General features: G+C 41.1%; 1 protein-coding gene across 3 annotated transcripts in view; it reads right to left on the reverse strand.

Annotated features, from left to right (window-relative positions):
* Positions 1 to 472: 472 nt before the first annotated feature.
* Positions 473 to 14,115, reverse strand: part of LOC130293950 (kinesin-like protein KIF18B) — a 78,665-nt gene continuing 65,022 nt past the window's right edge. Inside the window, exons 16-17 of one of the 3 annotated variants that reach the window (XR_008848332.1) lie at positions 12,990 to 13,220; positions 473 to 757 (exon numbers count right to left, since the gene is read on the reverse strand). Coding sequence is in view for 2 of the 3 variants with exons in the window: in XM_056543270.1 (XP_056399245.1) it covers positions 13,093 to 13,220 (128 nt within the window). In the remaining variant the exon portion in view is untranslated. Of the gene's footprint in view, positions 758 to 12,898; positions 13,221 to 14,115 lie in introns of those variants that run through there. The other 2 variants (XM_056543270.1, XM_056543271.1) reach the window with 2 other exon arrangements.

Here is a 14,115-nt window from a genome sequence, read left to right on the forward strand (position 1 = left end):
TATTTGACACTAGAAAAGTGACTATACTTGATTTTTTGCATCCACGGATATCACCCTCCTCCAGATCTCATTATTTTAATATTTTCTGGAATTCCATAGAGACTATGATAGTTAAAGTCTGCAATCTCAGGAGGGAAAATACATCAACATGACTCCCTCCCTCAATAAGCACTGCTTATCGTTATTTATCCTTCAATCTTCGCCTTGAAATAAACCTATAAAATAAAAAACCCAATACAAAAATTGGTGATAAGCGCTGTTCGGGAAAAGTCCAAACCTCAAACAAGAGCAATATAATTATTGTGGTAACGCTACATGTGCAAGATTCTGAGATATGAATTCAAGCAGAACATCCCCCAATAAAGTAATAAGCGAGGGCTGGGAACAAAGACACCGTAAAACAAGGACCTGAAAACCTTCTCCAAACAATTTGATTTTGTTTTAAAACTTTTTATAGCTAAAAATTATCCACATGTGTTTTGCGTTACGGAGTAAGGGGCTAGACTTCCAGAGAAGTAGAGCAACACGCGGAGTCATTTAACAGTCCCACACGTACCAGGGCCTTTCAACATGGCTTTGATAAAACAGAAATCACACTTGGGTTATGAATGGATAGCAGTTCATGAGGTAGACGCTTGGTTGGCCGAGGGTCCAGATGGCATTATTTTATGATCATGGTCTTCATCTCACCACTGGAGGCCATAACAGAACCAAACCACGTGTGGGACTTCTACGCTCCGGAACAGTCTGCTGATACCTGCAGTCATAAAATCAATTTTCCAGTCAGAACATTAGCATTAAATGGAGGGAAATAAGTTACATGTTGTCCTCTAACATCTGAAAGGATTTCCACTCCATTTTCTTCCCCTTACCACGTTCCCGATGAATATCAGCACAGTCTGTAATTAGTATAATAATATAAAACATATACGAATTGCACACGCATGAGAAAATATCATAAAACTAATTTATTTCATCAGGTTTCTTCTTTGTAGCATAGCCTGTATCCCAGAGGGTCTCTTGCGTCACAACCATATTTACTGAACAATAAATGCCGGGAGAAAAGGTTGACTGTGTTTTTTATTTTTCCACATGCTCCACCTTCTTAAATATTCTGACTACACTCCCATAAACCGTGTCTTATTTATAAAGAGAGGATGGGTGGGCGGGTGAGGTCATCCATAGTTTTAGCTTTTATCGAAAGGTGGGTGGACAGTGATACATACAGAACTAAATGTATCTCCACTCACATTCCTCGGGCACGGTGAGTATTGTCATCCCTGACCCTCGGGACCTAAAAATTTTCTTTTTGTCTAGTAGCAACCTATGATTGACTACTCTAGCCTCCAGACTTTTTCAGAAGTAACCAGAGCTTAGCTTTCTCATCACATTTCTGGGGTACATTGTTGGCATATCAGAGTATGCCGCTGTATGCCGCTGTGGTCCCATTGGAGTATAATGGACTGAATGCAGAATGCTATTGACTGAATTCATTCTATTTCCTAAATGTACAGATGTAGCGGCCACCAACATACTCGGCAGTGAACTACTCTACTTCAGGGTCATGCTACACTATTATATCACATCACACTCAGTACTACTCTCAAGAGTCGCCTGTCTTCTATACTTCTACTGTAAGGTGGGTGAGCGGCAGTATTTTATGTATCGTTACTTACCTCACAGGCACTGCACTCCATAGAGGGGCGTTGGCCGAAAGGTGTCTATATTATAATGTTTTCGATGGGCAGCTTTTTGCTGGTATCCTGACCTATACCTGCAACATACCCCCAAAATGTGATGCGAATGAGGCCATAACTATACTGAAACAAAATGAAACACGGTCATTCGCTGGTTGCGATGGCCAACATGGCCACATGTTTTGAGCCATAGTTTTTTGTGGAAATATACAGTGTAAAGTAGAGTGGCTGCTCATAGCAACTTATTGGTTTACATTTATATATACAGCTTAAAAAAGTGATCTGACTGCTATGGATATATCAAAGTTCTATCTGCACAAGGTACAAGAGATAAACAGTATATAGGCTTAATTCACATGAGCATATCAGTCTGTCTGCATTTTGAATGCATTACACTTTAAACTGATGATTTTGAGACCCATGTTGTTCTCAGACCCCCCTAGATGTAGCTGGAGATACTGGTGAGCATTAGAGTTCATACATTGGTATAATTGCTCAAATTTTTTTTAGAGCCATAATATGAACATAAAGATTGAGCCTTTACCTGTGTACACCTCTGTTCTGCAGTGGATAGAGGCTGCATTGCACAAGCCTTTAAAGGGGTATCCCTTATTTAATGGATAGGATAAGTGTCTGATCGTTGGGTGGTCTGACCGCTAGGACTCTCCCCACCATGGTCTCCTGTACAAGGCCCAGCTCTCGCCTCAGCATGCAGGGTCTGTTGCTTCTCCACAGCACGCTCTGGCCGCCCCCACCCATGCTTAGCCAATCACCGGCTGAGACGGGGCCCCATCTTGAAGGTGACTGGCTGAGAGGGCAGTCACTTCTGTTGACCACCAGTGCGTCTTCAAAGGTGGGGACAGGAGCGCACTGGCAAGAAGCAGCAGGACGCTGAGGCCAGGCTTCGTTTAGGAGATCACAAGGGGGTCCCAGTGCTCGGACCCCATGTGATCAGACACCTATCCCCAAATACCTTTGAAAGGGGATACATTTTCATAAAGTGCATCACCTCATTAATGACAAGGGCTTTCATAGCAATACTAAAACCTGGCACTAAGAACCGTAAGATTGGCAGCTGACACCAGGCTAAGAACCTTATCACTGTCACTTGGCTCCTGGATCAGGATCATATAACTGGCACTTGGCACTGGGGCTAGCACTGTCATACTGGACTTTACACCACCATGGTATCGCTGCACCATTTACATCATGGCCTTTTTCTGGTTGGTTGTTTCTTATTAGAAGATGGCTAGGATTTGGTAGTAAAGCATTTATTAAAATTCAGAGCTGCTGTATATCACCCTGCTATCTCAGCGCATTGCAGGGAGGCAAGTACCGGGTGTCACCTGTTTCGACTAGGGTCTGATAGTAGAGTCCATTGCACAGCACAATTGTAGAGTGGGCCATACGGATTAGATTCATTACAGGCCGAACGTGTGGGTTTTCCCCCCCATAATGTGAAGCTTGTGCAAGTATGCATGTGTTCTAAAAGGGGAGAGGGGAGTAAGCTGCTGCCAGACAGTCATCTAGCAGCAGCTTATCCGCCTCCTAAACAAAAGGATCAGGCATGGTAAAATCCAACTGCCCGATCTTTCTCACCCCCGACACGTGGCATCAGGAGGCTTTATACACATTGCATAGTCAACTGATCCGATCGGTGGCCTTTTCTGACAGTCTAAAAAGTGTACGGCCAACCTAAGAATTACAATTAGATCCTAACCCCGGAAAACACAACAACCGTGTCATAAGTTGTGTGTATGTCGACACAAAATTGTTGATCGTTTGTACCCTCATGTAATACAAAGGACATAAATTGCAGTAAAATGGTATTGTAAAATAAGTATAACATTTATCCAAGCAATTACCGTACATTAAACATAGGCATAAAACACAGTACTACAATATACATTGAAAGCAACAGATGTTTAAAAAAAAAAAAAAATGTGAATTTTTTTTTTTTTAGCCTTGAGGGATATACAATTAAATATTTACAGGTCCAACAGAGCAAGAATCATAGAAAATATTACAAAGGGGATTTAGAGCAAGTGAGGCGTGAAACAATAACGCCCAAAATAAAACATACATACACATGACTCCATGTCAGTCTTGTAAAAACAAATACCAGAACATATACAAGAGCATCCGAATGAGTGGTTACACATGTAAACAATTCGGTTTTGGTTTTTGTAGGGTCATTGAAAAGTATTGGGTTAGGACAGTGTTTCCCAACCAGTGTGCCTCCAGCTGTTGCAAAACTACAACTCCCAGCAGCCTTTTAGCGGCACAGTCGGTATTTTTATATAAAAAAATACCGGCAATGCAATGGCTGGAATTTATCCGACCAACTCCTGAAATGTTGCACTATAACCTATACCAGTGTTTCCCAACCAGAGTGCCTCCAGCTGTTGCAAAACTACAACTCCTAGCATGCCCGGACAGCCAACGGCTGTCCGGGCATGCTGGGAGTTGTAGTTTTGCAGGATTTATAGCAAGTCTTCTTAAAGAGGTTGTTAGACAACAAGTCCCTAGCAACCAGTCCATTCCAGACTACTAAGGTCTTCAAGGTAGAACTACCACTAACTTGTGGGCAGAAAAAATGTTTAGAAGGTTTGGCAAAATTAACCCCTTAAGGACCCGGGCTTTTTCCGTTTTTTCATTTTCAATTTTTCCTCCTTAACTTTAAAAAATCATAACTCTTAAAAATTTTCACCTAAAATTATATATAATGGCTTAATTTTTGCGTCACTAATTCTACTTTGTAATGACATTAGTCATTTTACCCAAAAATCTACGGTGAAACGGGAAAAAAAATCAATGTGCGACAAAATTGATGAAAAAACTCTATTTTGTAAGTTTTGGGGGCTTCTATTTTTACGCAGTACATTTTTTGTCAAAAATGATACCTTATCTTTATTCTGTAGGTCCATACGGTTAAAATGATACCCTACTTGTATAGGTTTGAATTTGTATCACTTCCGAAAAAAATCATGAATACATGCAGGAAAATTTATACGTTTAAAATGGTCATCTTTTGACCCCTATAACTTTTTTATTTTTCTGTGTTCAGGGCGCTTTGAGGACTAATTTTTTGCGCCGTCATCTGAAGTTTTTATCGGTACCATTTTTGTTCTGATCAGACTTTTTGATCACTTTTTATTCACTTTTTTGTGGTATAAAAAGTGATCAAAAATGCGCTATTTTGGACTTTGGAATTTTTTTGCGCGTACGCCATTGAACGAGCGGTTTAAAAAGCGGTATATTTTTATAAATCGGACATTTCCGCACGCGGCGATACCACATATGTTTATTTTTATTATTATTTACATAATGTTTTTTTTATTTTTGGAAATGCCGGGTGATTTAAACTTTTATTAGGGGAAGGGATAATTGAAAGGGTTAATGATTTTTTTACACTTTTCTTATGCAACATTATAGCTCCCATAAAGGGCTATAACATTGCATTAACTGATCTTTTACACTGATTGATCCATCTCCATAGGAATGGATCAATCAGTGTTTTCGGCGATTGAATGCTCAAGCCTGGATCTCAGGCTTGAAGCATTCATTCGGCGATCGGACAGCACAGGAGAAGGTAAGAAGACCTCCTCCTGTGCTACAGCTGTTCGGGATGCCGCGATTATACCGCGGCGATCCCGAACAGCTCCCTGAGCTAGCCGGGCACTTTTACTTTCGTTTTTAGCCGCGCGGCTCAGCTTTGAGCGCGCGGCTAAAGGGTTAATAGCGCGCGGCACAGCGATCAGTGCCGCGCGCTATTAGAGGCGGGTCCCGGCTTCACTATGACGCCGGGCCCGCCGCGATATGATGCGGGGTCACCGTGTGACCCCGCGTTATATCGCAGGACCGGGACCCATGACGTATGCATACGTCATGGGTCCTTAAGAGGTTAAAAGGGTTTATCCAGGAATTTTTTTTTTTTAATATATCAACTGGCTCCAGAAAGTTATACAGATTTGTAAATTACTTCTATTAAAAAAATCTTAATCCTTTCAGTACTTTTTAGCTGCTGAAGTTGAGTTGTTCTTTTCTGTCTAGGTGCCCTCTGATGACACGTGTCTCGGGAACTGTCCAAAGTAGAAGCAAATCCCCATAGCAAACCTCTTCTACTCTGTGCAGTTCCCGAGACAAGCAGAGATGTCAGCAGAGAGCACTGTTGCCAGACAGAAAAGAACAACTCAACTTCAGCAGCTGATAATTATTGGAAGGATTAAGATTTTTTTGATAGAAGTAATTTACAAATCTATTTAACTTTCTGGAGCCAGTTGATATATATATATATATATATATATATATATATATATATAAAGTTTTTTTTCCTGGAATAGCCCTTTAAATCCGAACCTTCTTAAATTATAGTTTTAGGTCCAACATTTAGTGTTTAGATCTTTATTATGAATGCAAAATCCTTCTGCAGCCAACACTAGAGGGAGCTCACTGCATAAAACTTATACAGTGAACCTGACTATGAAACTGCATGCTACATGTCACTCTAAGGCCTTGTTCACGCCACGGAATGTCCGCAGAGGAAACATCTGCCGCAGAATGTCCGGAGAGGAAACATCTGCTGCAGAAATTCTGATTCTGTCCTATGCAGAAAGAATTGGCAATGGATTGCTGAGCGAATACTGCAGAAAAAAATTGACATGTAGTCTATGGAGATGGCCTATCTCGAAGCAGTCCTTCTGCCGGCACCCTCTGTGAGCGGAATGTCCACTGGAAGTTTTCCAGATTGACATTTTGCTAAAAAAAAAAAAAAAAAATAGCCTAAGGGTATGTTCACACAACGGAATGTCCACCAGGAAAATGATTGGGTGAACATTTCGCTGGCTGTAGGCGACAGCAGAACATGGATTGCTTGGAAATGAGCCATCTCCATAGACAGCAATGAATTTCTGAGCAGACTCCCCAGAAAGAATGGACATGTTAAAAGGAGTACTGCAGTCTTAGCCACTTATCCCCAATCCGCAGGTCTGACCCACTGGGAACCCCCCCCTCGCAATCTCCCGTATGAGGACCAGACATTGCTGCGGCTGTTCACAGCTAATGTGCGTGTGGTTGACCTGAGGTCCATGATGCACCCCCTCCATTCAGCTCTATGGGAGAGGCGGGCACGAACCCTGCATCCCTGCCTCTCCCATAGAGATACATGGAAGGGACCTTTCAGCCGCGGCCCTGTACAGGAGATCGGGGGGGTCCCAGTGTTTGGATCAGATACTTATTCCATAGGGGATAAGTGTCTCGGGATGCAGATCTAGTTTAATTCTTCCTGCGGAGTCCAGAATCGAAATTACTGTGCCAGATGTTTCCACTGCGGTAATTCTGCTGCGTGCATGGTGCAGCAGAATCCCATTTAAAAAAACAACAGTAGATTGCTGCAATGGAATTTCCATGTGTGGAAGGGGCTAGGGTAAATGCACACTAGACAAATTACCAACAGAAAAAGAAAAATCTGCAGATTTATTTTGGGAAAATCCTGCACAAATTGGCGACATACATTGACATGATGCAGATTTTTACCTCCGCACTGCAGGTTTATTTCAATAAAACCTTTAGGGGGTGACTGCAGGAAACCAGAACGATATTTTACTGTAGGTTTATGTGGGTGATCTGTGGCTCTGGGGGAGGAGAACTGATCTCGGATCATTATATACAATGAGAAATTAATTGGAACAGAATTTTGGACCCATCAGAATTAAAAAACAACAAAAAAAATCAAAATAAAAACATACAAAAAGGATGGATTTTTGAAATAAAATAACCTGAGGATATAAATGGGATTAAGAAAGCTATAAATCTCCTTCATATAAGTTAAATAGTAAGATTATAAAAACAGGGGGTGGTGGTGGTGGTGGGGGGGGGGGTCTTCCTATAAACCAGCTTGATAAATCTCCCATTAGGTGTCTATCTAGAAGTGCTGACATATTAAAATCCTAAACACCTAACACCCAACACTCCAAGGAGCAGCGAGCGAGACAGATGTAAATACAGGAATTACCTTCTATCGTGTATAAACAAATCACTACTTAGCATGTTAAAAGTCAATTAATCAGTAATAAAATATAAATCTTTAATAATGGAATTTCAATTGTTCTGTTAAAATATACCAGGGCTCATGTATAAAAGGTATGAAAAAATAATAATTTTTTTTTTAGCCCTGTAAATATGATCAGTTAATATGGGCAACAGCTTTCATTTTTTTTGCACCCGTTTTACTACTGGGAGGCAGAACAGATATAGCGGTATTATAAAAGATAGTTAGCATTGTGGCTTCTAATATTTTTCCCATAGAAATGATCATAAAGTGGTGTTCCCATAAATTGATGGCCTATCACTAGAATATGCCATTGTAGTACGACAGGTATGGTCCGATATCTGGGACCATCATCCATACTGAGAGACATCTGTGCTGATTCATTGCTGCACCCACTTGATTGGGTCTTGCTGCTCAGGTCACTCCCGGTCACCTGACTATACAGGGTACTGCAGAGGGTCCCATGTACTTAAAGGGTTACTCCCGTGGAAATATATATATATTTTTTTAAATCAACTGGTCCCAAAAAGTTAAACAGATTTGTAAATCACTTGTATAAAAAAAAAAAAAATCTTAATCCTTCCAATACTTTTTAGGGGCTGTATACTACAGAGGAAATGCTTTTCTTTTTGGATTGCTCTGATGTCACGACCACAGTGCTCTCTGCTGACATCTCTGTCCATTTTAGGAACTGTCCAGTGCAGCATATATTTGATATGGGGATTTTCTCCTACTCTGGACAGTTCCAAAAATGGACAGCAGAGACCACTGTGGTCGTGACATCAGAGAAATCCAAAAAGAAAAGCATTTCTTCTGTAGTATATAGCCCCTAAAAAGTACTGGAAGGATTAAGATTTTTTAATAGAAGTAATTTACAAATCTGTTTAACTTTCTGGCACCAGTTGATTTAAAAAAAAAATAATAATAATAATTTCCAACTTGTGCCAGAAAGTTAAACAGATTTGTAAATTACTTCTATTTATAAATCTTAACCCTTCCAGTACTTATCAGCTGCTGTATGCTCCACAGGAAGTTCTTTTCTTTTTGAATTTCCTTTCTCTCTGACCACAGTGCTCTCTGCTGACACTTCTCTCCTGCTCTGGACAGTTCCTAAAATGGACAGATTTGCTATGGGGATTTGCTCCTACTCTGGACAGTTCCTGATATGGACAGAGGTGTCAGCAGAGAGCACTCAGCAGGTGTCAGCAGAGAGCACTTCTGGTCAGACAGAAAGGAAATTCAAAAAGAAAATAACTTCCTGTGGAGTATACAGCAGCTGATAAGTACTGGAAGGATTAAGATTTTTAAATAGGAGTAATTTACAAATCTGTTTAACTTTAAGGCACCAGTTGATTTAAAAAAAAAAAAGTTTTCCAGTGGAGTACCCCTTTAAAGGGTACGTTAACACTAGTGGATTTGATTGAAAGCGTGTATCGTGTTTCCGACTGCGAGTTTTAATGGAGGCTTGCTCTCCGCAGAAGATTTTTAGCTGCGGAATTTCCACTGTTGAAAATCTGCTACAGACCCTATTGACTTCAATGGGGCCTCCAAGGGATTTTCCGCAGTGAGTGAAAATTTGTTGCCTCTATTCAAACTCGCAGCGGAAAACACGCTGCGAGTTGGCAAACAAATCCTCCTGTGTAAACGTACCCTCAGGGTGTGTTCACACTCAACTTCAATTTCCCAGCAGATCCTGTATGTGTTAATACACCCATAAATTAAAACTGGAACCCCCCCCCCCCTCTCATCAGTTGACGTCCTGTCCAAGAATCACTGACTATTACTATACATTCTGTCAATACATTATCTATTATCCCTATGGGATAAATAATTGACAATATAGATGGGTTGATTACTTTTTACCAGACTTGTATTTACTAGCAGTTGTACTAAACGAGCAGCATATACTTAGTACTGACCTATGATGACCACCGCTGCAGCAGATGGGGGGGGGGGGGGGGGGGGGTGGTAAGTTTATATACGCTCACCCATATGGATGTGTTTTGTACAAATACATCGTAATTCCCTATAGATATAGGCTGGAGGACGAGTGTATATAAATGGGACCCATCCCCTCACAGCTGGGGTCTCAGACTTCAGTGCCTAATATATTTTGACATATCTATTTAGTGGTATTGAATTCCTTCCAAGTCCTGCAACTTTAATATACTTTTCTTCTGAGTGAATAGGTGAAAAGTATTAGTAATAATAATAAATAATAGTAGGAGGTGAAAGGAAATATTCATGAAAGGGGTAATCCAGTTTAGAAAAATGTATCCACTATACCAGTGGTCTTCAACCTGCGGACCTCCAGATGTGGCAAAACAGCCGTTGGCTGTCCGGGCATGCTGGGAGTTGTAGTTTTGCCACATCTGGGGGTCCGCAGGTTGGAGACCACAGTCCTATACCTTGGATAAGTGTCTGATCAGGGGTGGAGGGTCCGACTTCTGGGACCCCCGTGATCTCTATGCGCCCTCCATGCATCTCTATGGGAGAGGTGAAGCGCTGTACTTGAGTATCTCCGGCTTTCCCATAGAGATGCATGGAGGGCGCGTGTCGGTCACTGCTCCATGTAGTGGTCGACACAGCTCCCTGTATTGGGAGAGCTGGGGCAACGGGCAGGAGATCGCAAAGGGTCCCAGTGATTGTACCCCTGTGATCAGACAATACATTTTCCTAAACCGGACTACTCCTTTAAAGGGGTATTAGAGGAAAAAACTTTTCTTTTTTTTTTTTAATCAACTGGTTCCAGAAAGATAAACAGATTTTTAAATTACTTCTATTAAAAAATCTTAATCCTTTCAATAATTATCAGCAGCTGAAGTTGAGTTGTTGTTTTCTCTGTGGCAACAGTGCTCTCTGCTGACATCTCTGTTTGTCTCGGGAACTGCATCGAGTAGAAGAGGTTTGCTATGGGGATTTGCTTCTAAACTGGGCGGTTCCTAAGACCGGTGTCATCAGAGAGCACTTAGACAGAAAAGAACAACTCAACTTCAGCAGCTCAGAAGTACTGAAAGGAAGTAAGATTTTTTAATAGAAGCAATTTACAAATCTGTTTAACTTTCTGGAGCCAATTGATCTATAAAAAAAAAAAAAAAATTTTTCCTGGAATACCCCTTTAACATCCAGATAACCAGTCGTAATTTTGTGCTGCAGACACAGGTGAATGGATTGTTACAAGCGCTCGCATACACTGTAACAAGCCCTGCACCTGTGCTGGACACGAACAGGAGGGGTATTTAGTGGTGTTATAACTGGATCTGTTCTACAACAACTACTTTAGGGTTATAGTCCGGCTACTTTCACACTATGGATAAAGCTCCGTTACAAACGGACGTTAAGACTTTTTTTTTTTTCCCATCGGCCATTAATGTCCTTAGTCTAATGTAACTAAGCCTAACGGGAGGTATAACGAGTACAGAGGATCCCATTAAAGGGGTACTCCAGTCTAAAACTTTATTTTTTAAATCAACTGGTGCCAGAAAGTTAAACAGATTTGTAAATTACTTCTATTAAAAAATCTTAATCCTTCCAGTACTTATTAGCTGCTGAATACTACAGAGGAAATTATTTTCTTTTTGAAACACAGAGCTCGCTGCTGACATCACGAGCACAGTGCTCTCTGCTGACATCTCTGTCCATTTTAGGAACAGTCCAGAGCAGCATATGTTTGCTACGGGGATTTTCTCCTACTCTGGACAGTTCTTAAAATGGACAGAGATGTCAGCAGAGAGCACTGTGCTCGTGATGTCAGCAGAGAGCACTGTGCTCATGATGTCAGCAGAGAGCACTGTGCTCGTGATGTCAGCAGAGAGCACTGTGCTCGTGATGTCAGCAGAGAGCACGGTGTTCCAAAAAGAAAACATTTTTCTTCTGTAGTATTCAGCAGCTAATAAGTACTGGAAGGATTAAGATTTTTTTCATAGAAGTAATTTACAAAATTTGTTTAACTTTCTGGCTGCAGTTGATTTAAAAAAAAAAAAAAAAAGAAGAAGTTTTCCACCGGAGTACTCCTTTAACTTGAATAGGATTCTCTAATGTCCGTTATTTGCGCCCGTTATGCCGCCTTAGATAGCGGGAGAAAAAAAAAAAAAGACGTTCCAAGCACAATTTTTTCTCCTGCTACTGACTGGTAGTAGCAGGAACTTTCTATAGTGTGAAAGCAGCCTCAATCTGGTGGATCTAATCTAAAGAGGTGGACCGGCTGTTCTACGTGGTTCATCAACCTGTGGAGGTGAAAATTAAAACCTTATCAAATCAAACCGCTATAAGCCACAGAATTTAATGTCACATTTACAATTCCTATTCCAGTTTGCGGCAAATAAAATGTTAAAATGATTTCACAATCCAGTTAAAATGAACCCTTCCTAGACATGTATGACATTAGTAATCAGGTGGGGCTGTAAGGTTTGCCAGTGCAGGTATATATTGATGAACTCAAAAATAATGATCACAAGGATCAATGACCCTAGTGAGGGGTGGACTAAACATGTGTTTATTTAATACCTCAACTCAGCCCAAAAGGACTGAGCAAAAAGTCCACTTTTTATCCCTCACTTGATTAAAACTTAACTTTTAATTAAACAATAAAGTGGATATTCAGAGCTATAAGTGATTTTAAAAAATCCAGCATATTAGCACCACATGTATTAGTGTACTTGTTGTCCCTAGGGACCAACTGAATTTAGAAATCTACTCAGCGCATCTGCAGAATGCGCTGATTAAGGGTGCTTTTGCTGATATTTAAAATACTAACACACTGTCCCTCCTAACATGTTTCGCCACCAAAGTGACGTCTTCAGAGGTTAGGGAACAATGGCCATTGTTCCCTAACCTCTGAAGACGTCACTTTGGTGGCGAAACATGTTAGGAGGGACAGTGTGTTAGTATTTTAAATATCAGCAAAAGCACCCTTAATCAGCGCATTCTGCAGATGCGCTGAGTAGATTTCTAAATTCAGTTGGTCCCTAGGGACAACAAGTACACTAATACATGTGGTGCTAATATGCTGGATTTTTTAAAATCACTTATAGCTCTGAATATCCACTTTATTGTTTAATTAAAAGTTAAGTTTTAATCAAGTGAGGGATAAAAAGTGGACTTTTTGCTCAGTCCTTTTGGGCTGAGTTGAGGTATTAGGTATATATTGATGGACTCAACCCCCCCAAAAAAAAAATATATATTATAAAAATATGTTAAATATGGTGGGACATTTAACACAAAGAGGTGACGCTCCGGTAAACCTGTTTCAAGCATTCAAGTCCGGGTCAGGAAGTTCTAAGAGGCAGAGGAGTGTGTATGAGACATTTGAGGTAAGAAGTCTTTCATCTGAACAGCACGGGGTCCTTACGTCCTGGTAGATGCAAGCTGCATTAATCGAGACATTGTAGCGCCCCCTAATGACCGGCCAAAGGCCACAGTCCCTTTTCCTGTCCTCTTGGTACTTTGTCCCCGTGGGCTGCAGGATATTTTCTCTGTGGGAAGAACTCGGAATTAGAATTGGTGCACATATAGGCAATCAGCTTTTACTGTATGTTCAGCCATATCAGCGGTAGTATGAAAGGAAGCCGACATGTAGGCGCCACAACTGGCATAGGGGTCTGGTGATACTCGTTCAGTGGCCACTGGAATATACTTACAGTTTGAGGTATGCGGCATGAGGTAAACTCCTAAGCTCTATGCAAGCAGCCAGTCTGTTTTATTTTCAGATTTTGGAACACAGTGCTCTCTGCTGACATCATGACCACAGTGCTCTCTGCTAACATCTCTGTCCATTTTAGGAACTGTCCAGCGCAGCATATGTTTGCTATGGGGATTTTCTCCTATTCTGGACAGTTCCTAAAATGGACAGAGATGTCAGCAGAGCGCACTGCGCTCGTGATTCAGCAGAGAGCTCTGTGTTCCAAAAAAGAAAAGAATTTCCTCTGTAGTATTCAGCAGCTAATAAGTACTGGAAGTATTAAGATTTTTTAATAGAAGTAATTTACAAATCTGTTAAACTTTCTGGCACAAGTTGATTTAAAAAAAAAAAAGTTTTCCACCGGAGTACCCCTTTAAAGGGGTACTCCGCCTATAGACATCTTATCCCCTATCCAAAGGATAGGTGATAAGTTGTCTGATCACGGGGGTCCCGCCACTGGGAAATCCAATATCGTGACGTCACGGCCACGTCTCCTTGTGAAGCAACACCCCTCAATGCAAGTTTATGGGAGGACATCAGTCACGCTCCCTCCCATTGCCTTGCATTGAGGGGGTGTGGCCGTGACATCACAAGGTAGCATGACCATAAAGTCACAACTCCTGCACCCAGGGTTAATTGAGAATGCTGGGTGCGGGCGTTGTGACTTTATGGTCATGCTACCTTGTGAT

Source organism: Hyla sarda, chromosome 10, assembly GCF_029499605.1.
Source record: "Hyla sarda isolate aHylSar1 chromosome 10, aHylSar1.hap1, whole genome shotgun sequence".
NCBI classification, from domain to species: Eukaryota; Metazoa; Chordata; class Amphibia; order Anura; family Hylidae; genus Hyla; species Hyla sarda.